The sequence below is a fragment of the Tursiops truncatus genome, chromosome 10 (genome assembly GCF_011762595.2).
Source record: "Tursiops truncatus isolate mTurTru1 chromosome 10, mTurTru1.mat.Y, whole genome shotgun sequence".
Taxonomy (NCBI): domain Eukaryota; kingdom Metazoa; phylum Chordata; class Mammalia; order Artiodactyla; family Delphinidae; genus Tursiops; species Tursiops truncatus.
In genome coordinates, this window is record NC_047043.1 from 91,810,892 (window position 1) to 91,836,765 (window position 25,874).

General features: G+C 41.4%; 1 protein-coding gene and 1 long non-coding RNA gene across 2 annotated transcripts in view; one reads left to right on the top strand and one right to left on the bottom strand.

Moving 5' to 3' along the window:
• Positions 1–17,606, top strand: part of ARL8B (ARF like GTPase 8B) — a 65,713-nt gene extending 48,107 nt beyond the window's left edge. The window contains exons 2-7 of the mRNA XM_019947626.3: positions 834–914; positions 2,262–2,335; positions 2,966–3,059; positions 12,933–13,000; positions 13,583–13,653; positions 15,538–17,606. Coding sequence (XP_019803185.2) covers positions 834–914; positions 2,262–2,335; positions 2,966–3,059; positions 12,933–13,000; positions 13,583–13,653; positions 15,538–15,587 — 438 coding nt within the window. The 3' untranslated portion in view covers positions 15,588–17,606. The remainder of the gene's footprint in view (positions 1–833; positions 915–2,261; positions 2,336–2,965; positions 3,060–12,932; positions 13,001–13,582; positions 13,654–15,537) is intronic.
• Positions 16,315–25,514, bottom strand: LOC141275697 (uncharacterized). The gene is made up of 3 exons (XR_012323902.1): positions 25,387–25,514; positions 22,468–22,648; positions 16,315–18,575 (listed from the first exon to the last, which is right to left on the bottom strand). It is a non-coding gene; the product is annotated as an uncharacterized lncRNA (long non-coding RNA).
• Positions 25,515–25,874: the final 360 nt, after the last annotated feature.

A 25,874-nucleotide genomic window follows, 5' to 3' on the forward strand; every position in this document is an offset into this window, starting at 1 on the left:
CTACTGAAGCCCACGCACCTAGAGCCTGTTATCCGCAGCAAGAGAAGCCACTGCAATGAGAAGCCCGTGCACCACAACGAAGAGTAGCCCCAACTCGCCGCAACTAGAGAAAGCCTGTGCACAGCAAAGAGGACCCAGCACAGCCAAAAATAAATACTAAGTAAATACATAAATATTAAATGAGGAGTGAGGTGATTATAGGTTATACATTTGTAAAAAGGTCCTTTCTTGCATTGTATAATCAAATCCTAGATGGGTGAACATTTTAAATTTAAAAATATAAATACTCTTAGAAGATATTTAATTTTAGTCCTCTGACAGGAAAGTCAGAAACCAAAAAGGGAATAATTGATTACATAAGGGAGGATCATGTTCATGAAGAAAACATTTTATAAGCCTTGTTAAAAGACTGACTCAGAAAAGCAACAGTGAATTTTAACAGTATTGTCAAAATAATTTCAATCCTAAAAATAGAAAACTTTGAACTTTTACTTCCGATTTACTTGTACCTTGTATGCAAAAATTCACGTATAGGTGCAAGAATTAATAAATGTTCATATGTAGTTGTACAGTATTTCTTAAACTTAAAAATATGTAAAAAATTATAGTAGTTTCAGAAGTATCTTTAATGGAAGACTATGTCTTTGAATGAAAAAAATAATGCACCTCTTCAAGATTTATGGCTATTAGGAGTGTTTTCTTAAGGTATATTGTTATCGTCACTAAAAAATTAGTTATTTGCTAAGATGGGTACAGAGTAATGTTGATGTGAAAGGTTTGCAGTGTTACATGTTTTAATAAACAACGACTAGTCTAAAAATGTTTTCTTTCAGTCAGGTCAATTCAGTGAAGATATGATACCTACAGTGGGCTTCAACATGAGGAAAGTAACTAAAGGTAACGTCACAATAAAGGTACGTCAGCTTCTTGCCATACTTGATTTACATTGTTAGCAGATACAAACTAGGAATTTTTCTGTTTGTTTCTTTGCGTTTTACATGAGTATTGGCAGTTCTTAATTAATGAGTGGGCATATTCGAAAAAAGTGTGTAAATCAAGTTTTTTTCTTTCTTGCTCTAATAGATCAAAATGTGTGTGTTGAAATGTTGTTAAGTGCCCATAAAAAACTTAGCATATGGGTTGGCAGAAGTATTATTTGGGATTTAGGTGTTCCTAGGAAAGAAAAATCCCATCTTCAGAGTATTTGGAATGTGATATTATTACATTATTTCATGAATGATATTTTATATTGAAAGATAATAATTGTTTATAATGTTGGTAATTTAGTATTATATTTGTGGTAGCAAATATGGTAAACTAGTTTTCCCTTTCTTTGCTAATAAGCCCTAAAATTAAAACTATAAAACAGTAAAAAGTTAACTAGTTTAACATAATTTTGTTTCTAGAATAAGTTTCATAGGTTTGAATAATGGACTGTTGGACTGTTTTTTAATTTATTAGTAGTATTATTTTTGGCTTCCCTGTTCATGGGGGGAGTTTACTTCTATAGCCTGAACTTTATGGCCATTTTACCCAGTTCTTGTGGTTCACAGAAGCTGTTTACTAAATTCGTTCCATAGCTTATCTAATGAAGCTGCTAATTTTTCGTGTGTGTCTTCATGCATGTTTCCAGTGTCTATGGCTAAATTGGAAGCCTCCTAAAGATAAATATCATGACTTCAGACCTTTACATAGCCCTACAGAGTAGCCATAATAGTGAAATTACTGTGGGTAGTAGCTTTCATATGGGTAAAATAATTTTATATAAGAAAAGCACCTAGGTAGGAATGTTTTCTGTTATGTACAGAATAACTAAAAACTTTTAGATGTTAATATATACCCAATCAGACAACTAAAATAGATTCTGAATGAACTGTTTTTTTCTGTCTTGGACTCCAAATATGGATGACGGCTGATTATGCAGATTCTAAGAGTGCTATTTCAAAAAATACGTATTTTCAATATTGGAAATTTATTGGTTAACAGGCAAAGAAAGTATTGCACAGAAACTAAATGTTTGCTCAAGCACCACCTATTAGGTCTAATGTAAACATATTAAGTATGAGCTTCAAGTTTAGAAGTGGCCCCAAGAACTTCCAGATTAAGAGCTTGTTTGACCTCAAGTTTTTCAAAAGCAGTTTGGCTCTAATACTGTGGAAATGAGCATATCTGCTTGATCTTTGTCCCCTCCTTCTGCTGCTTTTTTCTTCAATGTGTTATTTGAAATATCTTTATTAAGAACTGTCTATCTTGATTTGAAGATTTGGGACATAGGAGGACAACCCCGCTTCCGGAGCATGTGGGAACGGTACTGCAGAGGGGTCAACGCTATTGTGTAAGCTGCTTCCACGCCCCTTCCCCCCCCCCCCCCGCCCCGTCTCCCCGCTTGCAGTCAGTTTAGGTTTCAAGGGAAAAACGCTGGTTTTCATACTTTTAAAGGCTCAATTTTTACTTCGGGCAATAACAGTCTTTCTTAGATATTTTCTTAGTGTAATCCCATTAGCATCAGACTTTAAAAATAGAATGAGAGTTTTATTTGCTTTTTATGTAGCTAAGAGCTAATGGATATAAATGTTTTACTATCATGTATTAGCCCCCTAAGAACAGTCTACCTATCTACTTATTTTATTGAAGTATAGTTGATTTTCAGTATTGTGTTGGTTTCAGGTATACAGCATAGTGATTCAGTAGTTTTAATTATATTCCATTATAGGTTATTACAAGATAATGGGTATAATTCGCTGTGCTATACAGTATATCCTTGTTGCTTATCTAATTTTATATATAGTAGTTTGTAGAACAGTCTATTAGAAAGTATTTTTGGGTGCCAGCCTTTTAAAATCGAGGACTTTATTTTAATGAACAGTTACAGTAGTATAAATTAAGAAAATTAAAACATCTATTAATTGCGATCATCAAAGAATATGGTGGAGACATATTGAGATCACTTTATGTTTCTGTAAAGCTACATGATAGATGCTGCAGATCGTGAAAAGATAGAAGCCTCTCGAAATGAACTACATAATCTTCTAGATAAGCCACAATTACAAGGAATTCCAGTGAGTATGGAGTACTGGTTAATTTTACATTATATAATTATAATATTTATAATTATTATTACAAGTATAATTACACATTTTTATTTATTGTGTTTGAAATCAGTAAAATGTCTTTTGTTTTAAAGCGTGGAAGGCTTACATTTACTGAGTATCTGCCACATACTGTGCAGTGTGCTGTTTATTCATTTCTTAACCAGCTGTTTATTGCACTGTATGTAGTAGGAGCAGTGCTTAGTCCTGGGGAAATAGTAGTGAGCAGAAGTGAAAAGAAACATGCTGCCTACAATCATGGAGCTTATGGTTTAGTAGGAAGCTAGGTAGATGATATGAAATCATTTGAATAACACGGCTGTGATCAGTGCTACAAGGGAGAGGTACAAGGGGCTATTGAGTTGTAAGTTAGAGGGGAGATTTAATGTAGTTTGAGGGAAGAAGGAAGGATTCCCTGAGGAAGTGCTGCTTGAGCTGAGATGGGAGGGATGTGTAGGCATGTGAGGGATGTGACAGCTGGAGGAAAAGGGAGTTGCAGGCAGAGGCTCTTTGGTAGGAGGAGGTGGGGCACTGGGAGGAAGCCAGTGTTTCTTGAGCACAGAGCAGAGTGAGGAGGGTGGGGTAGAGTGTGGCGAGCTTGCGGCGGCCCGGACACTAGAAGAGGCTGTGTGGGGCGGGACTGTTTGTTTCTCTTTATTTATTTATTTTAACATCTTTATTGGAGTATAATTGCTTTACAATGATGTGTTTCTGCTGTATAACAAAGTGAATCAGCTATACATATATCCCCATATCCCCTCCATCTTGGGTCTGCCTCCCACCCTCCCTATCCCACCCCTCTAGGTGGACACAAAGCACCGAGCTGATCTCCCTGTGCTGTGCACCTGCTTCCCTCTAGCTATCTATTTTACGTTTGGTACTGTATGTATGTATGTCCATGCCACTGTCTCACTTTGTCCCAGCTTACCCTTCCCCCTCCCCATATCCTCAAGTCCATTCTCTAGTAGGTCTGCATCTTTATTCCTGTCTTGCCCCTAGGTTCTTCTGATCATTTTTTTTTCTTTTTTTAGATTCCATGTATATATGTGTTAGCATTGGTATTTGTTTTTCTCTTTCTGACTTACTTCACTCTGTATGACAGTCTCTAGGTCCATCCACCTCACTACAAATAACTCAATTTCGTTCCTTTTTATGGTTGAGTAATATTCCATTGTGTATATGTGCCACATCTTCTTTATCCATTCAGCCGATGATGGACACTTAGGTTGCTTCCACCTCCTGGCTATTGTAAAAAGAGCTGCAATGAACATTTTGGTACATGACTCTTTTTGAATTATCGTTTTCTCAGCGTATATGCCCAGTAGTGGGATTGCTGGGTCGGATGGTAGTTCTGTTTTTAGTTTGTTAAAGAACCTCCATTCTGTTCTCCATAGTGGCTGTACCAATTTACATTCCCACCAACAGTGCAAGAGGGTTTCCTTTTCTCCACACCCTGTCCAGCATTTATTGTTTCTAGATTTTTTGATGAGGGACATTCTGACCGGTGTGAGATGATAGCTCATTGTAGTTTTGATTTGCATTTCTCTCATGATTAATGATGTTGAGCATTCTGTCATGTGTTTGTTGGCAATCTGTATATCTTTGGAGAAATGTCTATTTAGGTATTCTGCCCATTTTTGGATTGGGTTGTTTGTTTTTTTGATATTGAGCTGCATGAGTTGCTTGTATGTTTTGGAGATTAATCCTTTGTCAGGTGCTTCATTTGCAAATATTTTCTCCCATTCTGAGGGTTGTCTTTTCGTCTTGTTTATGGTTTCCTTTGCTGTGCAAAAGCTTTGAAGTTTCATTAGGTCCCATTTGTTTATTTTTGGTTTTATTTCCATTTCTCTAGGAGGTGGGTCAAAAAGGATCTTGCTGTGATTTATGTCACAGAGTGTTCTGCCTATGTTTTCCTCTAAGAGTTTCACAGTGTCTGGCCTTACATTTAGGTCTTTAATCCATTTTGAGTTTATTTTTGTGTATGGTGTTAGGGAGTGTTCTAATTTCATTCTTTTACATGTAGCTGTCCAGTTTTCCCAGCACCACTGATTGAAGAGGCTGTCTTTTCTCCACTCTATATTCTTGTCTCCTTTATCCAAGATAAGGTGACCATAGGTGTGTGTTTATGTCTGGGCTTTCTATCCTGTTCCATTGATCTATATTTCTGTTTTTGTGCCAGTACCACACTGTCTTGATTACTGTAGCTTTGCAGTATAGTCTGAAGTCAGGGAGCCTGATTCCTCCAGCTCTGTTTTTCTTTCTCAAGATTGCTTTGGCTATTCAGGGTCTTTTGTGTGTCCATACAAATTGTGAATTTTTTTGTTCTAGTTCTGTGAAAAATGCCATTGGTAGTTTGATAGGGATTGCATTGAATCTGTAGATTATTTTGGGTAGTATAGTCATTTTCACAGTGTTGTTTCTTCCAATCCAAGAACATGGTATATCTCTCCATCTATTTGTATCATCATTAATTTCTTTCATCAGTGTCTTAGAATTTTCTGCATATAGGTCTTTTGTCTCCTTAGGTAGGTATTCCTAGGTATTTTATTCTTTTTGTTGCAGTGGTAAATGGGAGAGTTTTCTTAATTTCCCTTTCAGATTTTTCATCATTAGTGTATAGGAATGCAAGAGATTTCTGTGCATTAATTTTGTATCCTGCTACTTTACCAAATTCATTGATTAGCTCTAGTAGTTTTCTGGTAGCATCTTTAGGATTCTCTATGTATAGTGTCATGTCATCTGCAAACAGTGACAGCTTTACTTCCTCTTTTCCGATTTGGATTCCTTTTATTTCTTCTCTGATTGCTGTGGCTAAAACTTCCAAACCTATGTTAAATAATAGTGGTGAGAGTGGGCAACCTTGTCTTGTTCCTGATCTTAGTGGAAATGCTTTCAGTTTTCACCATTGAGGATGAAGTTGGCTGTGGGTTTGTCATACATGGTCTTTATTATGTTGTGGAAAGTTCCCTCTATGCCTACTTTCTGCAGGGTTTTTATCATAAATGGGTGTTGAATTTTGTCAAAAGCTTTCTCTGCATCGATTGAGATGATCATATGGTTTTTCTCCTTCAGTTTGTTAATGTGGTGTATCACATTGATTGATTTGCGAATATTGAAGAGTCCTTGTATTCCTGGGATAAACCCCACTTGATCATGCTGTATGATCCTTTGATAGAATTTGATAGAATTCACCTGTGAAGCTATCTGGTCCTGGGCTTTTGTTTGTTGTAAGATTTTTAAGCACAGTTTCAACTTCAGTGCTGTGATTGGTCTGTTCATATTTTCTTTTTCTTCCTGGTTCAGTCTCGGAAGGTTGTGCATTTCTAAGAATTTGTCCATTTCTTCCAGGTTGTCCATTTTATTGGCATATTGTTGCTTGTAGTAATCTCTCATGATCCTTTGTATTTCTGCAGTGTCAGTTGTTACTTCTCCTTTTTCATTTCTAATTCTATTGATTTGAGTGTTCTCCCTTTTTTTCTTGATAAGTCTGGCTAATGGTTTATCAATTTTGTTTATCTTCCCAAAGAACCAGCTTTTAGTTTTATTGATCTTTGCTATCATTTCCTTCATTTCTTTTTCATTTATTTCTGATCTGATCTTTATGATTTCTTTCCTTCTGCTAACTTTGGGGGGTTTTTTGTTCTTCTTTCTCTAATTGCTTTAGGTGTAAGGTTAGGTTGTTTGTTTGAGATGTTGTTTGTTTCTTAAGGTAGGCTTGTATAGCTATAAACTTCCCTCTTAGAACTGCTTTTGCTGCATTCCATAGGTTTTGGGTCGTCGTGTTTTCATTGTCATTTGTTTCTAGCTATTTTTTGATTTCCTCTTTGATTTCTTCAGTGATCTCTTGGTTATGAAGTAGTGTGTTGTGTAGCCTCCATATGTTTGTATTTCTTACAGATTTTTCCCTGTAATTGATATCTAGTCTCATAGCGTTGTGGTCGGAAAAGATACTTGATATGATTTCAATTTTCTTAAATTTACCAAGGCTTGATTTGTGACCCAAGATGTGATCTATCCTGGAGAATGTTCCATGAGCAGTTGAGAAGAATGTGTCTTCTGTTGTTTTTGGATGGAATGTCCTATAAATATCAATTAAGTCCATCTTGTTTAACGTATCATTTAAAGCTTGTGGTTCCTTATTTATTTTCATTTTGGATGATCTGTCCGTTGGTGAAAGTGGGGTGTTAAAGTCCCCTACTATGAATGTGTTACTGTCGATATCCCGTTTTATGGCTGTTAGTGTTTGCCTTGTGTATTGAGGTGCTACTATGTTGGGTGCATAAATATTTAGAATTGTTATATCTTCTTCTTGGATTGATCCCTTGATAGTTATGTAGTGTCCTTCTTTGTCTCTTGTGATAGTCTGTGTTTTAAAGTCTGTTTTGTCTGATATGAGAATTGCTGCTCCAGCTTTCTTTTGATTTCCATTTGCATGGAATATCTTTTTCCATCCCCTCACTTTCAGTCTGTATGTGTCCCTAGGTGTGAAGTGGGTCTCTTGTAGACAGTATATATGCGGGTCTTGTTTTTGTAAGCATTCAGCCAGTCTGTGTCTTTTGGTTGGAGCATTTAACCATTTACACTTAAGGTAATTATCAATATGTATGTTCCTGTTACCATTTTCTTAAGTGTTCTGGCTTTATTATTGTATGTCTTTTCCTTGTCTTTTTTTTCCTGCCTAGGGAAGTTTCTTTAACATTTGTTGTAAAGCTGGTTTGGTGGTGCTGAATTCTCTTAGCTTTTGCTTGTCTGTAAACCTTTAATTTCTCTGTCAAATCTGAATGAGATCCTTGTTGGGTAGAGTAATCTTGTTTGTAGATTTTTCTCTTTCATCACTGTAAATATGTCCTGCCACTCCCTTCTGGCTTACAGAGTTTCTGCTGAAAGATCAGCTTATGTTAACTTTATGGGGATTCCCTTATGTGTTACTTGTATTTTTTCCCTTGCTGCTTTTAATATTTGTCCTTTGTATTTAATTTTTGATAGTTTGAATAATATGTGTCTTGGCATGTTTCTCCCTGGATTTATTATGTCTGGGACTCTCTGTGCTTCCTGGACTTGATTAACTATTTCCTTTCCCATATTAGGGAAGTTTTCAACTATAATCTTTTCAAATATTTTCTCAGTCCCTTTCTTTTTCTCTTCTTCTTCTGGGACCCCTATAATTCCAATGTTGGTGCGTTTAATGTTGTCCCAGAGGTCTCTGAGACTGTCCTCAATTCTTTTCATTCTTTTTTCTTTATTCTGCTCTGCAGTAGTTATTTCCACTATTTTATCTTCCAGGTCACTTATCCGTTCTTCTGCCTCAGTTATTCTGCTATTGATCCCTTCCAGAGAATTTTTAATTTCATTTATTGTGTTGTTCATCTCTGTTTGCTCTTTAGTTCTTCTAGGTCCTTGTTAAACGTTTCTTGTATTTTCTCCATTCTATTTCCAAGATTTTGGATCATCTTCACTATCATTATTCTGAATTCTTTTTCAGGTAGACTGCCTATTTCCCCTTCATTTGTTAGGTCTGGTGGGGTTTTGCCTGGCTCCTAAATCTGCTGTGTGTTTTCCTGTCTTCTCATTTTGCTTATCTTACTGTATTTGGGGTCTCCTTTTTGCAGGTTTCATGTTCGTAGTTCCCGTTGTTTTTGGTGTCTGTCCCCAGTGGCTAAGGCTGGTTCAGTGGGTTGTGTAGGCTTCCTGGTGGAGGGGACTGGTGCCTGAGTTCTGGTGGATGAGGATCTTGTCTTTCTGGTGGGCAGGTCCATGTCTGGTGGTGTGTTTTGGGGTATCTGTGGCCTTATTATGATTTTAGGCAGCCTCTCTGCTAATGGATGGGGTTGTGTTCCTGTCTTGCTAGTTGTTTGGCATAGGGTGTCCAGCACTGTAGCTTGCTGGTTGTTGAGTGAAGCTGGGTCTTGGTGTTGAGATGGAGATCTCTGGGAGATATTCACCATTTGATATTGTGTGGAGCTGGGAGGTCTCTTGTGGACCAGTGTCCTGAACTTGGCTCTCCCACCTCAGAGGCACAGCCCTGACACCTGGCTGGAGCACCAAGAGCCTGTCCTCCACACAGCTCAGAAAAAAGGGAGAAAAAAAAGAAAGAAAGAAAGAAGAAGATAAAATAAAATAAAATAGTCATTAAAATAAAAAATAATTATTAAGAAAAAAATGTTTTAAGTAAAAAAAAATGGACAGACAGAACCGTAGGACAAATGGTAAAAGCAAAGCTATACAGAGAAAGTCACACACAGTAGCATATACATACACACACAGAAAAAGAGATAAAGGGAAAAAATATATATATAGCATTGCTCCCAAAGTCCACCTCCTCAATTTGGGATGATTCATTGTCTGTTCAGGCATTCCACAGATGCAGGGTGCATCAAGTTGTTTGTGGAGATTTAATCTGCTGCTCCTGAGGCTGCTGGGAGAGATTTCCCTTTCTCTCTTTGTTCGCACAGCTCTGAGAGTTCAGTTTTGGATTTGGCCCCGCCTCTGTGTGTAGGTCGCCTGAGGGCGTCTGTTCTTCTCTCAGACAGGATGGGGTAAAAGGAGCAGCTGATTCGGGGACTCTGGCTCACTCATGCCGGTGGGAGGGAGGGGTACGGATGCGGGGCAAGCCTGCAACGGCAGAGGCCGGCGTGACGTTGCACCAGCCTGAGGCGCGCCGTGCGTTCTCCCGGGGAAGTTGTCCCTGGATGCCGGGACCCTGGCGGTGGCGGGCTGCACAGGCTCCCGTGAGGTGAGGTGTGGAGAGTGACCTGTGCTCGCACACAGGCTTCTTGGTGGCGGCAGCAGCAGCCTTAGCATCTCATGCCTGTCTCTGGGGTCCGCGCTGTTAGCCGCGGCTCGCGCCCGTCTCTGGAGCTCATTTAGGTGGTGCTCTGAATCCCCTCTCCTCGCGCACCAGGAAACAATGGTCTCTTGCCTCTTAGGCAGTTCCAGCCTTTTTCCCGGACTCCCTCCCGGCTAGCCGTGGTGCACTAACCCCCTTCAGGCTGTGTTCACGCAGCCAACCCCAGTCCTCTCCCTGTGTTCCGACCCTGAGCCTCAGCTCCCAGCCCCGCCCGCCCCGGCAGGTGAGCAGACAAGCCTCTCGTGCTGGTGAGTGCCGGTCGGCACCGATCCTCTGTGCGGGAATCTCTCTTCTTTGCCCTCCGCACCCCTGTTCCTGCGCTCTCCTCCATGGCTCTGAAGCTCCCCCCCCGTGCCACCCGCAGCTTCTGCCCACGAAGGGGCTTCCTAGTGTGTGGAAACCTTTACTCCTTCACAGCTCCCTCCCACTGGGGCAGGTTCATCCCGGTTCTTTGTCTCTGCTTATTCTTTTTTCTTTCACCCTACCCAGGTACGTGGGGAGTTTCTTGCCTTTTGGGAGGTCTGAGGTCTTCTGCCAGCGTTCAGTCAGTGTTCTGTAGGAGCAGTTTCACGTGTAGATGTATTTCTGATGTATCTGTGGGGAGGAAGGTGATCTCTGCGTCTGACTCTTCCGCCATCTTGAAGCTCCCTGGGTGTTTTGTTGTTGTTGTTTTTTGCGGTACGCGGGCCTCTCGCTGTTGTGGCCTCTCCCGTTGCGGAGCACAGGCTCTGGACTCGCAGGCTCAGCGGCCATGGCTCACGGGCCCAGCAGCTCTGCGGCATGTGGGATCTTCCCGGACCGGGGCACGAACCCACATCCCCTGCATCGGCAGGCGGATTCTCAACCACTGCGCCACCAGGGAAGCCCTCCCTGGATGTTTTTAAATGATGAGATTTATCATCTAAATCATTCTGATGTCACTTTAAGAATGGATTGAAGCGTGACTGTAAGGACGACAGTTTTAGGAAGCTATTGAAGTTGTCTTGGCAAAATAGAGTACCATGGATTAGGGTGGTCGTAGACAAGGTCGTGAGAAGGAAATAGACTGGTTTAGGAAGAGTGGCCACCAGACTTGGTAGTTTTACATGGGAAGATATAAAGGATAGTTCCTAGTTCCTGGCTCTTTTAGTCAGGTGGAAGGTGGTGCCATTTGTTGAGCTAAGGGATGCTGGAAAGGACTAGGCTTTATCCTCATGACCAGTTCACGAGTGTCAGATCCTCGCGGTATGTTGTCTCAGTTAATCCTCACAAGGTATTGAGGTCGATGGTGTGATCCCTCCTTTGTAATAGTTGTTGTTCACTCAAGATCACACGGTCATTAGCATTTTGGCACAGCTAGGTTTTGACTCCATGTCTTTCTGACTTCAAAGTCTATTCTTCTTCTTCTATGTTAACAACTAGTTTTACATACCATAAGTAAGAGAATCAGTCTTATCTTGGTCACCGTAAGAGTTCTTAGTTGCAAGCAATAGAAAAGAAAGCTGATTTAAGTAGAAAGGAATTTACTGAAAGGATATTGGGTATCTCACCGAGTCTGGGAGAAGGCTGCCCATAACCATCTTCAGAAAATAGGCTGGAACAAGGGAGGCTCAGCAGCTGCTAGGACCACATCCAGACTTACACCATCGAGTAAGTCTGGTGACTTCATGCAGTTTCTGAACACCAGACACAGTTGCTCCGATTGGAAGGTCATTTAGTTGATGCCCCTTCCCTAGCAGAATGGATTCTCTATCCCCACTTTCTTGCAGTACTGACTCTGCATTTGTAGTTCTGGTTGATCCTAGATTATGTGTCCATTCTCCAGCAGAAAGGAAGGTTGGAAAAGAAGTTGTCTACAGAAGCAAGAAGCTTTATTGGGAGGCAGGTTCATAAGGTGGAAGATTTCTTAAATGTAGGAAGAGGGCTAAGATGTCAGGCAACCCCAAACTGACAACTGATCACAAATGACCATGATGCAGTTTTTAAAACTCACACAGGTCCAGGTTGAGAACGTGGGGTGACTTAAATAAGAGTGTAGAGAGGGGTAAGAGTTGGGGAGGGGAGGACGGGCTGACCGCAGGCGCTGAGATTTGGCTTTTGGCTCTCCGACCCCTGTGATTTAGCGTTCCCCGGGGAGCTCCTGGTGACCCTGGCTGTCTGTCTCCGTCCTTGGCTCTTTCTCCTTCGTGAGAACTAAGCGTCTAGGGCCTAGAAATAGAATCAGTCGCCGTGTTTGGAGTTAGGGGTGGGGGTAGGGGCATGTATTAAGTGAAAGAAATAGGTTTGACCAGTGTTTAACAAGATGACAAGGTAGACATGGCGTGTACTTTCTCAGGATTGGTCAAAGATACAGTTTCTTAGAGAACGTTGACTCAGTAAGGATGTTATCAAGTACGTTATATGTACTCATAGGTTTTGCTTTTCATAAGGTAGAATGGATGTACCTGGGGAAGATAGAGCGATGATTGGGACGCCCCTCTCCACTTCCCTTGTTTTTCAAAGCACATCTACCAATCAGATGGTGATATTTATTCTCAGAGTTTATGGCTACTGCATTTATTCTGAACCCCAGTCTTATCCATTATCTTAGAATATTTATACATTATATTTTATAGGATGGGTGTAGAATTTTAAAGGCTTATTTACATGTTTACTGTTAGATTAATGACTAACAGGTAAAAATAGTTTAAACTCATTCCTCCACCCTTGGTTGTTAAGATCATATTCACTTCTTGGTAAAGATTTATTAAGAAATAGCAGAATGTATACCGTAGACTTAGAATATTTCAAATAGAAGTTGGCAGCCACATATTGAATTAAGGACATGTGCATGGTAGGAGTTAGAATAAATTCTAATTTGAATGATTAAATGAATGAGATAGGCCACCAGTCACATAAATATACTTTAATTATGGCATGATGTAACATCCTGATTTTAATGTCTACAGATATGCATATGGTATGCTTCTGTGACATTTTCTTAGGTAAAATTTACTCAGTATCTTTTCTTTTTAAAGGTGCTAGTACTTGGAAACAAGAGAGATCTTCCTAATGCCTTGGATGAGAAACAGCTAATTGAAAAAATGTATGTCTTAAGAATGAATGATGGTTTTTTAAAAATAATTTGGTTCTAAATTATACTGTTTTGCTCACTGCTTTGTTTAGCATTGCTGTATTATTCAGTAATGATCATAGTCACGTTTTGGAGTACATAATCTTGACATACTAGAAAAGTGAACCCGTAAATTTTTTTTTCCCCTTAAACATTGTTTTTTTAATGAATGAATTAATTAAATTTTGGCTGCATTGGTTCTTTGTTGTGGTGCACAGGCTTCTCATTGCAGTGGCTTCTCTTGTTGTGGAGCACGGGCTCTAGGCGTGTGGGCTTCAGTAGTTGTGGCACATGGGTTCAGTAGTTGTGGCACACGGGCTTAGTTGCTCCGTGGCATGTGGGATCTTCCCAGAACAGGGCTTGAACCCTTGTCCCCTGCATTGGCAGGTGGATTCTTAATCCCTGCGCCACCTGGGAAGTCCCCGTAAAATTTTAGTATCAGTAAAATAATTTCTTCTGTATAGTAATTCAAAAAACAAGCAAAATTGAGCAGTGAGTGAAAAGATGACAGTTGTTTTAAGCACAGACTTATTTTCTTAATTCTGCTTTTTATAGGAATCTGTCTGCTATTCAGGATAGAGAAATTTGCTGCTATTCAATTTCTTGCAAAGAAAAGGATAATATAGGTAAGAAATGACTGGTGTTTGTGGAAGAAGTGGGTATCATTAGAAGGGATGTCTCATGCTTTTTACTGTTTATTATCTCCATTTCTGTTTAAGTGATTTCCCTTATAAAGTACTATTGCTTTTGCCTCAGGAAAAAGAGTACACATTATACCTTTTGACAACAAATATAAAATCCTGAATCTGCTCCATGCTATTTAAAGAAGTAAATGCAAAAGAGACACGAAGTTAAGCATTATGTGATATCAATTTATTGTATTAACTTTTGCAGAGCTAGTGTCCAGCTGTGCATTATAACAGGATGATGTTTTTGAAATAAGACTTTACAAAAATTGGTCTATAGGCATTATTATGATTTTGCATGTGTCAAAATCAAAATATATTACTGCAGTATGTTAGCTCTCTAAAGGATAAGCCCAGAATACCCTTTATCTACTTAATGTCTGTATTAATTTCCTAGGACTGCCATAGCAAAGTACCAGTCCTGCTTAGCTGCCTTGTCCTGTCAGTCTAAGTGCCTTTCCTGGCTATTCTCGGCCACTGTAGCTTCAGTTGCCACCTCTACGATGCTGTCTTGCCAGTCTCCATCTCTTCCTCAGATCTGTACAGATGAAACAACCTGCTGGACATCTCCATGTGCTACCTTCTCCATCTCAAACTTGGTGTGCCTGCTGCCGAATTCTTAGTCTTTTTTTCTCAAGCCTGTTCTTCCTTTAGCTACTGTTAGTCAGCAGCTCCATGACACACACACTTATTCAGGCCAGAAGATTCTTTCTCACCCCCTGCATTTGCTCAGTCCTGTTAGGTTCTATATTTTGAACATGCTCCTCATTTTATTCCTCTCCATTCCTACAGCACTTGATTTGCTTCAGGCCTCCGGCCCTTTCCTGTTCCTGTTGTGATAGATAGTCTCTATACTGGCAGCCTTCCAAGTTGCCCTCCTCGGTTGCCATTGTTGAATTTACTACAATAAACTTAACAGTTTACAATAAACAGTATGGTTTCCCTGCTTAACATTCTCCAATGACTTCCTGTTGACTTGAGAATAAAATCCAAACTTCTGAGCATCTTAGAATGGCACACAAGGTTATCTGGTTCCCGCTAGGCCTGTGGTTCTCAACTGAGAACAGCTGAGCTCCACAGGGGCCATTTGGAGATAATCTGGAGCCATTACTTGTCACAGCTGAGGATGGGGGGTGGTGATAATGGCATCTTGTGGTCAAGGTTACAGATGTTGCAGAATATTGTACTGTGCACAGCAAAGAATTATCCAGCCCCAAATGTGGAAAGGGTGAGCTTGAGAACCCCTGCTCTAGCCGTAGCAATGAGTGGCACCCCCCCTCACCCATCCCTGTGCTTCAGCCACATCTTATCACTTGTCATCCAGCCAGAGCTCCACACAGTTTCATGCCTCTGCTTATCCTATGCGTTTTGCTCTTTCTTTTACCTGGAATTCTGTGGAGGCTGTCCTCCAAACCCAGACGACTACCTGCATGTTTTCCAGCATACTGAAAGCTCCTCGAGGGCAGAGAGTGGTTTTCCCGTCTCTTTGCATCCTGGAGCTTCACACACAATACCTGATCTTACAGGCAATCAGTAAACTTTTGAATGAATAAAGGAAGGCACAAGCTGTTCTGTACACAATTTAGCTTTTAAATTGGAGACTCTTCAGTCTCTCATGTTTCCAGATTAACCTCTTGAAGGTCAGGGAATGAAGAATAGTGGGATAGATACAGATATCTATGTAAGTATAGTAGTATAGAGACAGAAAAGAAGAGGGCAGGCCCAGGATATGCTTTGAAATAGCTGCGTTTTAAATATTCTCTGATATTTAGTTTCTTAACTTTGGTATCGTAACATCTTCACTCTTTTCCCCTCCATCTTTAGATATCACACTTCAGTGGCTTATTCAACATTCAAAATCTAGAAGAAGCTGAAGCATCTCCTGAAGTCTTCCAGTCCTTCCTGGCTACAATCCCAGAATTATTGTCCGTTCCTCTGAAGTACTTCCCAGAATATGGTCCTTCCTAAACCCAAGAAATTGCCTTTTTCAGAGTTTATTTCTCATGTGCACTGCTGAAGATGTGTATCCTTAACCCTTCATAAAGAATCAGCTAGAGTTGTCATGATAAAGTCAGCACACAAAAAGGCTTCTTATACATACTTGTCTTAAACAGTGTGTAGAGCTTTTTTAAAAAAAAACCACACTTTTGACCATCTTAAATCAAGAAAAATTGCGTATTTCTGTTCTGGTCTTTCTGGGCCAGGTTTTTATATTGGTTTTCAGTAAATGTCTGTCTATGATATTTCATTATAGAGTCCAGTAGCTTAATACTGATACTGACTTGATACAGCATGAAGTTTCTAGTGCCACACACAGTATTTAGAAAACCTTTAGCCTGACTCATGTGGGATAGAAACAAAATGTTTACATATCTCACAAATGCATGTGAAATGTATAATTACACCTTAGGAATTTAAAAAACGGTCTGCAAAGAGTGAATAGAGGCACCAGATCAATGTTGTTGTTCCTTCTTTACACTGGCAAGATCTTGGGCGATGAATTTTAAACACATTCTGCTTTCTGAGAGTTCTTCTCCAGATAGCAGTCGGGGGTACGGGAGGAACCGAGGCATGCTGTTTTGTATCTGTCCAGATCATTACTTCTATATTTTTTCTTTTCTTTTTCTTGGTTCAACACACTTTTTTAAGGGGTTGGGAATTGAAGATTTTCTCAAAAGCTTTCATGAATTTAGAGCATTCTAGCCAATATAATAAACGTGTTAAGAATGTCAGACTGTTGAAACACCTGTCTGTTCTTTCTCTCTCCAGTCACTAAAGCAGTGCTGCTGCATGACACTCTAACTCTTGACTTTTTATATTCCGTCATAAAGTTGACTTTCAGCACAATAGATACTTAGAAACAAATAAAAATTCTTATTTTTCTCTCTTATCGATGTAAGGTTTGGCACTCTTTTGTCTGGTGCCATTAGACATCTTGTTTATTGTGACAACTCTAGACCTGCCTGCTTTATCTGATGTAATCATGCACAACGGCTGCAGGCTGTTGAATAATCACACAGAGGTGAGGAAGTGATGCTGTCTGTTGTTTGCTTCTATGATACAGAGATGTATGAAAACTTACCTGAACGTGTTTTGTAGTTTAGTGATCATCATGCACATAAAGGGACATATTAAAACTGGAGCACTTGTAAATTGTTACATAGCCCACTGTAGTAGATAAAACTCTGTGGTACACTTGCGTATGTGTTGCCTCACACTATGTGTGATTTTGTTTCTTTTGTTAAGCAGCACTCATGTAGACAGTGCATTTCCAGACATGTTGAGCACTCGAAGTGCAGTCAACAGTAAGTTCTTTTAATGATATCAGTTTTAATTTATAGACTGCCATGGCCTTAATGATATTCTGTACAAAATACTGCACCGTGTTGCACAGACACTATTTGCTTTTCTCCATTCACATTTTTATGAGTAGAATCTTGGCTTTTAAAATTCTGTTCTTATTCTTTGAAGCATGTTGCATACTTCCCTGATGGGATGGATGGTTCTGTAAATGAAGGGATATTTAAACTTGCTACTGTACTTCAACACCATTAATGGTCACTGTGAACCATTACAAAGAATGTGGCAATTTGCTTGTGCCTAAAAGGAGGAATCAGAACAAGAATGTGTGACTCTGTGGGGACCGCATAGGTTCATTAATTGACCTACAGCTAAACCGTAATGTGTTTGTGTGTCTGTTCATTGCTTCCAGGGTTTCAAGACATCCAGATACTACTACCAACATTTTCCTGTGCATTAACCTCTGCATGTGGAACCTAACAGTTACTGAACTTTGTAAATATGTGAATTTTTTTATTTAGGTGGATGCGTTTTTTGTCTGTTTTACTGCTCTTCTCAGCTTTATTCAATAAACTTGCATTTTGAGGGTTGTATTGACGGTTTTAACTTAAAATGTCCATCATGCTGGAAGGTGCTGACTTTTTTGGAAGGGGGTGGAAAGAAGGTTACCATGAGCAGGGTCTGTAGACCATGTGCTAGAAAGAAATCAGCTCAGCTCTTAAAGAATTGGGTCTGTGAGCTAGTTAAAATAGAAACAAACTTTGAAATATCCACAGAATTGACCTTGCGATGGGGCGGGGGGTGCGGTGGAGGAAATGCTACTACTTGTAAACTGTCATAATACACCAAATTTAGGACTTTTTAAAAATAAGTATTGAGTTAGTTAAGCATTTTGTAATCTGGTTTTAAAAATCATAACAAAACTATTAATAAACTGAAATTACAAGATATGTCTACTTGCTGACTTCAGTTCCAGAATGAAAAGATTTAAAGTATCAAACCTGGTAGTTTTTCCCAAAGAGGCACACTTTTAAAGTAAAACATTTGACCTGTTTTGTATAGTATGTTATCTTTTGCACTATAGAAGTGAACGTTTATCCCATCAAAGCTCTTGGGGAAACGATTTTATGTATTTTTACTCAGAGGAGTTCAACTCGGCTCTTCCTCCGTGTGCACGCCGTCCTTCTGTGCAGCCAAATTGTGTTGTCAGTTGGATGTGTGATCTTGCACTTCTAGGACAGAAGTACTTGGGTATCAGGTTTAAATTCTTTTATTGAATCAGTGGAGCCATTTAGTCAAGCTATCAGTTTGCTTGTTTTCTCAACAGCTTCCTATAAAGCGATTTTTGAAAGAGGAGTGTGTTGAGGGCATGGCTGGGGAGAGGATATACGTTTAGCTTGCTTCACCCTGCTTCTGAGTCTATGTTTGCTTTCAAAAATTGAGACTTCTAAAATTAGTTCCTTTGGGGACTTCCCTGGTGGTCCAGTGATTAAGACTTCGCCTTCCAATGCAGGGGGTGAGGTTCGATCCCTGGTCGGGGAGCTAAGGTCCCATATGCCTCGCTGCCAAAAAACCAAAACATAAAACAGAAGCAATGTTGTAACAAATTCAATAAAGACTTTAAAAATGGTCCACATCAGGGCTTCCCTGGTAGCGCAGTGGTTAAGAATCTGCCTGCCAATGCAGGGGACACGGGTTCGAGCCCTGGTCCGGGAATCTCACGTGTCGCGGAGCAACTAAGCCCGTGCACCACAACCACTGAGCCTGCGCTCTGGAGCCCGCGAGCCACAACTACTGAAGCCCACGTGCCACAACTGCCGAGGCCCGCGCACCTAGAGCCCGTGCTCCGCAATGGAGAGGCCACTGTAATGAGAAGCCCGCACACCACAATGAAGAGCAGCCCCCGCTCGCCGCAACTAGAGAAAGCCTGCGCGCAGCAATGAAGACCCAACGCAGCCATAAATTAAAAAAATAAAAAGTTCCACGTCAAAAAAAAAAATCTTAATAAAGTAAAATTAGTCCCTTCGATTCTGTCAAGTAAATTGGGTGTATTGGACTGTGTCTGCTTTTGTGTTTATTGTTTTTGACTGAGGAAGTAATTGCCTTGTGTATTCTATTCATGCAGTTACCCTGAAATCTTGTTGCTTTGGTAATTCCAACCTCTTCAGGGGCTGGCGGATTGAGAACTGGAGCGGCTAATTTACTGTAGCCAGAACCATATCTGTAATATCCAATTGGCTGAATTCTGTTCTCTAAAAATGTGCCATTGGGGGAACCACCATGTTCAGTACGTGAAATATTTTCATTTTGTTAGCAACTTTAAAGGTTGTACCCTCAGCAGGATGTGTATCAGTGAAGATACTTGAATAGGAAGACATTTAAAGCAAACACTAGGCTTGCCCGTCTTCCCTTCAGTTTGCAGTTCTACAAATGTACAACCCACGGCAGGTGCTTCCTGTTGATTAGTAAATATCCTCCACACAATTTCTGTTTAAAATTCAGCTATTAATAAAAGTGGGTACTTTTGTAATTGCCGCCTCTTGAATGTTCTTAGGGAAACAGAAGCAAGTCATTGACATGCTAGACAGACTCAGTGGAAAGTTCCTTAATCTGAGCAACAGCAGTAGTCATTCATTCTTCCATCTCATTAACAAGCGCTCTCTGTGTGAGGTAATTCTATTTTAAAATCCCAAGGTAGCTGGTGATTTAGGTAATGCACATTTCCTGGCAGGAATCAGGAGGGGGAGGGGACCTTAGCCTCATTTTACTGGGGCTTGCAGGTCTTGCATTCATAAAAGGGTTGTGGTGGGGAAAGAATTGTCAGCTTAAAATGCTCACTTGGTTCTGTCAGGAGTGCTGGATCGGCATTTAAGAGAATGAATTCTTTGCTGTTAACTGATTGTGTGACCGTGGTGAGTTGCTAAACCCCCTCTGGCTCCGTAGTTTTCCATTCTGCAAAATGAAGAGTAGAGGATTTCTAATATTATTTCTCCTACTCACAGGCTGTGGTTCTAACAGCCTAGAGATTTGGCTGGTGGTGAAACAGAAAGCAGGGAAGAGAGATGAAAAAGCCCGCTGCTCCTAGTATCTGTCCTAGTGATTGTGTTAGTGTTGCGTGTGTTCCTTCTGCTTGAAAATAATCCTGAAACCACAGAAATGTTTACATGTTGTAACTTTTAACATAGTTAAGGACTGGAGATCACAGACATTTTACAGAATGATGTAATAACTTACATTTTGTTCGAAGGAAATGCTGTAACCACACGGGCTTATACTTTGAAAGCCATTTAAAAATTTTAAAGCGTTTCTCCCAGACTGCAGAAAAACGTGTATTCTGGTATACAATGTGGAAAAATATAAACCACAGATATACTACCAATTTGGGGGCAAATGTTTATAGAGTGAGTGTTTTAACACTTTATGACTGCTGTGTTGCTAAGTTCTGCTAAAATTTATTTAGAGCTTGGAGAAACGGGGGGCAGTTAGAAAATAGTCGTTTAAAATAGCAAGTGGGGGGAATCCCCCAACAAAATCAATGTGTTCCCTTTTGAACATGGGAAATAGAACATCAACAGATTGCTAATTATAGTATGTCTCCAACCAGCTCTTATATAATCCACAGCTTTGGCCTACCCTCAGTTTTGTACAATTTGTATCACATAATGTACAGTCTTGTTTCTACATTTTCAGAGTCCATCTTTTGTTTGTTTGTTTTCAGTACGCGGGCCTCTCACTGTTGTGGCCTCTCCCATTGCGGAGCACAGGCTCCGGACACGCAGGCTCAGCGGCCATGGCTCACGGGCCCAGCCACTCCATGGCATGTGGGATCTTGTCGGACCGGGTCACGAACCCGCGTCCCCTGCATTGGCAGGCGGATTCCCAAGCACTGCGCCACCAGGGAAGCCCCAGAGTCCATCATTTTTATCTACTGTTACCCAATACATGAATTAGATGACTCCTTTTTCTATTTGTATCATCCCCTAAGGAAAAAGAAATTGTCATACCATGAGCCAATTTATGAAATTGCTAGCTCTCCTCTCCCTTCAAAGAAGGGTTAGGAACTTATTCCTACTCTTTCTGGACGCGTCAGTAACTTAAGGGCTGGGGCATGGCACGTGAATGGTGATGAAAATCAGTTCTCGGTAGAAAGTTGCAGTGTTTGATTTAGTGGTATAGTAGTTGGAACACGTGGGCAAGGGACTTCCCTGGTGGTGCAGTGGTTATGAATCTGCCTGCCAATGCAGGGAACATGGGTTCGATCCCTGGTCTTGGAAGATCCCATATGCCGCGGAGCAACTAAGCCCATGTGCCACAACTACTGAGCCTGTGCTCCAGAGCCTGCGAGCCACAACTACTGAAGCCAGTGCACCTAGGGCCTGTGCTCTGCGACAAAGAGAAGCCACCGCAATGAGAAGGCCGTGCATCGCAATGAAGAGTAGCCCCCGCTTGCCGAACTAGAGAAAGGCCGCGCACAACAACGAAGACCCGGCACATCCAAAACTAAATAAATAACTTTATTTAAAAAAATAAAAGTGTGGGCCAGAAAGCTCATCATTTTTTCTCCAAGTTCCATTTGTTTTTTGAATAAGTTGATTTTTCATATGTATGTTACATGTTTCAAAAATTGAAAATACATAAAAAGACGTAGGAACTCTTGATCCCACCCATGACTGAGTAACCACTCTTCCACTACCACCTGGTCTTATAGGTCACCCTTATATCAATTTCTTATTTATCTTTCTAGTGTTTTATACAAAATACAGGAAACAAATAGAAATATATACTTTTTAAAAAGTCTCTTGTATAGGAGGTATTTGAACATAACTTTTTTCCATTTGCTATGTACGAGTGATATTTCCACAGCCCTATGTAGAGAATTCCTCATTTTCTTTGACAGTAGTATGGTTCCCATTTCACTGTGTGTGGTTTTCACTGTGTCGGGTTTCCGTAATTTATTTAACTGGTCCTTATTGATAGACATTTGGGTTGTTTATATAACCTTTTGCTTTTTTCTTCCTTTTAAATTTATTTATTTATTTATGGCTGCGTTGGGTCTTCGTTGCTGCGCGCAGGCTTTCTCTAGTTGGGGCGAGCGGGGGCTACTCTTCATTGTGGTGCGCGGCCTTCTCATGGCGGTGGCTTATCTTGTTGCGGAGCACGGGCTCTAGGCGCGCGGGCTTTAGCAGTTGTGGCTCGCGGGCTCTAGAGCGCAGGCTCAGTAGTTGTGGCGCACGGGCTTAGTTGCTCCGCGGCATGTGGGATCTCTCCAGACCAGGGCTCGAGCCCATGTCCCCTGCATTGGCAGGCGGATTCCCAACCACTGTGCCACTAGGGAAGCCCACATAACTTTTTAGAGTAGAAAAATCCCTCCTTTTTATAGACTAGTCCTGATATTTAATATAGGAAGCTCTGGGACTACCCTTTAGGGTCATCAAAGGGCCAGAGCGGGCTTACCTGGTGGCGCAGTGGTTGAAAGTCTGCCTGCCGATGCAGGGGACACGGGTTCGTGCCCCGCTCCAGGAAGATCCCGCGTGCCGTGGAGCGGCTGGGCCCATGAGCCATGGCCGCTGAGCCTGCGTGTCCGGAGCCTGTGCTCCGCGACGGGAGAGGCCACAGCGGTGAGAGGCCCACGTACCTACCAAAAAAAAAAAAAAAGAAAGGGCCAGAGATTTTTTTCAGGGTTTGCACTTTTAGGAAACTAGTGCGTTGATTCACCCCCTCAGCCTCACAAAACTGATCCCCAGAACTGTAATGTCTATTGATTTACAGTGGAGGATATCTTTAAAGGCACAGAAATAGAAGTAAGCAGTCATCTCCTTCAACTATCAAAGTAAGAGGGTGATTGAATGAGGATGACCTTTTGGGACGTAACCCAAATCACACAGATTTAGGACCTTGATGTGTGGAAGCTGGAACAGGTTAAGTTAAATAGAACTGGAATTAGACGAGGATTCAAAGCTTTTTCAACTGTTCTTAGACTGTGGTAACTTTTAGCCCTTGTCCTACTTTATGCTCGGTTGAGTTAGACACATTTTTCTCCTAAAATAGTGCTTTGAAAATTGTAGGGGCTTAGTTATTTAATTCATCCAACAGACCTCAGCCTTATATGTTCCAGGTACTTTTACTAGTTGCTGGTCTTAACACAGAGTAGATGAGTAGTAATAATAGGCCTCACCATGTATGTGGCACTGTTGTAGGTATACTATATACAATAAAGAATGTAACTCTCACAACCGTATGTGGTAAGTACTGTTTTTATCACCCTCATTTTACAGATGAGAAAACAGGTCCTGAAAAGTAACTTCCCAAGGTTACTCAGAGGGCAGCGCTAAGATATGAACACCTGGCAGCTGGACTTCTGAGTCTGGGTTCGTAGCTGTTATCTCTTTGGCGTCACCCATTTTTACCACGGCGCATTTCAGTGTTCTTTTTAATCAGTCCCCTGTTGCTTTTGTGAGCTTATGTGTGGAAGAACCTATCACAAAACAGTCTCTTAAGGAGTTGATTTTTAAGGTTGGGTTTTCTAGTTAGATACGGGTGTTGTTCCAGTCTTAGCCACATTTACCTTCAGGGGAGTCTAGTCTAATCTAAAGGGCTAGCACAAGATTTTCGTTGTTGAGTTTAATTCGAGAAGGAGATATTTTCTGAACCTGGCCCCTAAATCCTAGGCTGTGCCTTGCAGGACACTAGTGTCAGCATTGTTGCTTTGGGAAGAATAGAGAAGGACCAGTCTTTCTTTGCTTTGAGGGCCAGCTAGTTACAGTAAATTTCTGGGACTAAAGTGTGAGAAAGCAGGGCAGTAGTGCTTTTTCTGCCTAGAGCCAACTAACTTGGAGGACTTGAGACCCCCAACCTGACTTCTTCCCTTATGGTTTATGGAACAGAGCATATAAGGTTTTCTGCGAAGGTTAAATGAGTACATGTGAAAGTAGTTTGAAACTCGCCAGACATATACAGTTGGCAGGTATTGTCAGTTTGACCATGAAAAGCATCTTTCAAAAGTTAGATGGTTTTCTCTGGTTACGAAAAAAGATTTGTTTTTATTAGACCTTGTCTCTAATGTGAAAACAGGAGCTATTATCAATGTGGTCTGTAGTTGACTGTGGTGAGTTAAGATTTGCAGTAAAATAACTTAGGGAGGAAACATACAACGCGGTCCTTAATATTCACATTCAGTTTGCAAGTTCCAGGAAGGCGGATCTGAAAGTTGAGGATCAAGCGCTGGTGTTGGACTTTCAGCAGGGTCCCTAGGTGCCTTTCACAGGGGAAAAGAATCTGTATAGGCAAAAGACCCACGCTCCAACTCTTTACACTCTTTTCAATGCTTGGGCAGGCCTATCTCAGGATTTTGGACAGGAATACGGCTCAGCCAACAAAAAGGGCCTTACTATGTGCCTGCTACCTTGTGTTAGAATCAAATGTTTCTTTGGATTCCTTCTCAGTCCCCATTATACCTCCTCTGTGTTGCTAAAAGTCCTCTGACTCTGAGAATGTGATGAGTGTGCCACGTGACAACTTTATCATCCTTAATCACTCCCTTGGTCACTCAGCCAATCTCTGATTTGAGCCACCCATCAGGCCGTGCTTCCCAAGCTTTTCGGGAACCTCGGTATGTAAGAGGCACATGGTCTAAGCTTACGGAGGGCAAACCTTAGCAGACATTTTCAAGTGCAGCAAACAAAAGAAAACAAAACCCCTCAACTGCTGAGTCATCACATGAAAGCAGTAGACCTTCAGAGCTGACATTTGCCACCTTATTAATTATGGAAAGCAGATACAGAGGTGTAAAGTGACCAGGAATCTATCCCACACCTCAAAGGATAGGTCACTGCTGCACTGTACAGGAGAGATGGTGGCAGTGGGAGGGGCAGGAGGGGACATGATTAAATAGATCTAGTAAAAATACTTCGGTGGTGGCAGCGGCAGCCTTCACTCCTACCGCTGTATCTGTTTTTAAAAAGATCCTATTTCCGAGACAAAGGCAATGTAACCTAACTCAATATTTCCTGAGATTGCCGGATGCTAAGAATTGCTCAAGAACACTTGTTATACACACATTCTCGGGACACTCCACTGGAGTTCGATAGGTCTAGGACAGGACCTGGGAACAATCACCGTGAGCAATTCTTCCAAGTTAGGGTGTTTCAATAAAAAAAGTGTTAAAAGACTACAAATTAGGATGTTTTAACATAAAGAATTCAGGATACCGTTTTGTGCAGTCTTAAGCTTAAGGATAGTATCATCCCTACCACATAACATCCCCTACCACATAACATCCTCTACCACAAAACATCCTGTACCACATAACAGACAAATTAAAAACCCTGTCCTACAGAAATGTCCTTTTTCCTCCTCGTTCCTTACGTCTTTTACCTGTCACCATCCTTAACATAGAGCTGGAGTAGTTTTCCTCCTTCCTAGCTCTGGGAGAAACAGGCTCTACGCGGAACCGGTTGGGCCCGGGGCCACGTCCTTGTCCCGCGGCCGTCCGCTCCCGTGCCGCGCTCCCATTGGCTGAAAGTTCCCTCGTCCGGAGCCCGAGCGGTCCCTACTCGCCACGCCAGCCCATCCGAATCCTCCCGCCCAGGGGGCGGGGCCCGGAGGGCGGGGCGGAAGGAGGGGCGGGGCCTCGCGGCGCTGGAGACGTACGGGTGGCCTATGGCGCGGGAGGGCGTCCGCTGCCGCGCCCCGCGAGGCCGGGCCGGGGCCGGGCCAATCCGGGCGACTGGGCGGGCGAACGTGGGGCCTGGCCGGCCGGGCCCGAGGTGCTGGGGGTGTGGAGATAATGGGCCAGTTCCTGGTGCGTCACGAGGGAGTTCCTTAAAGGGGAAGTGAGCGGAGCTACTGGGTGGACGTGGGGT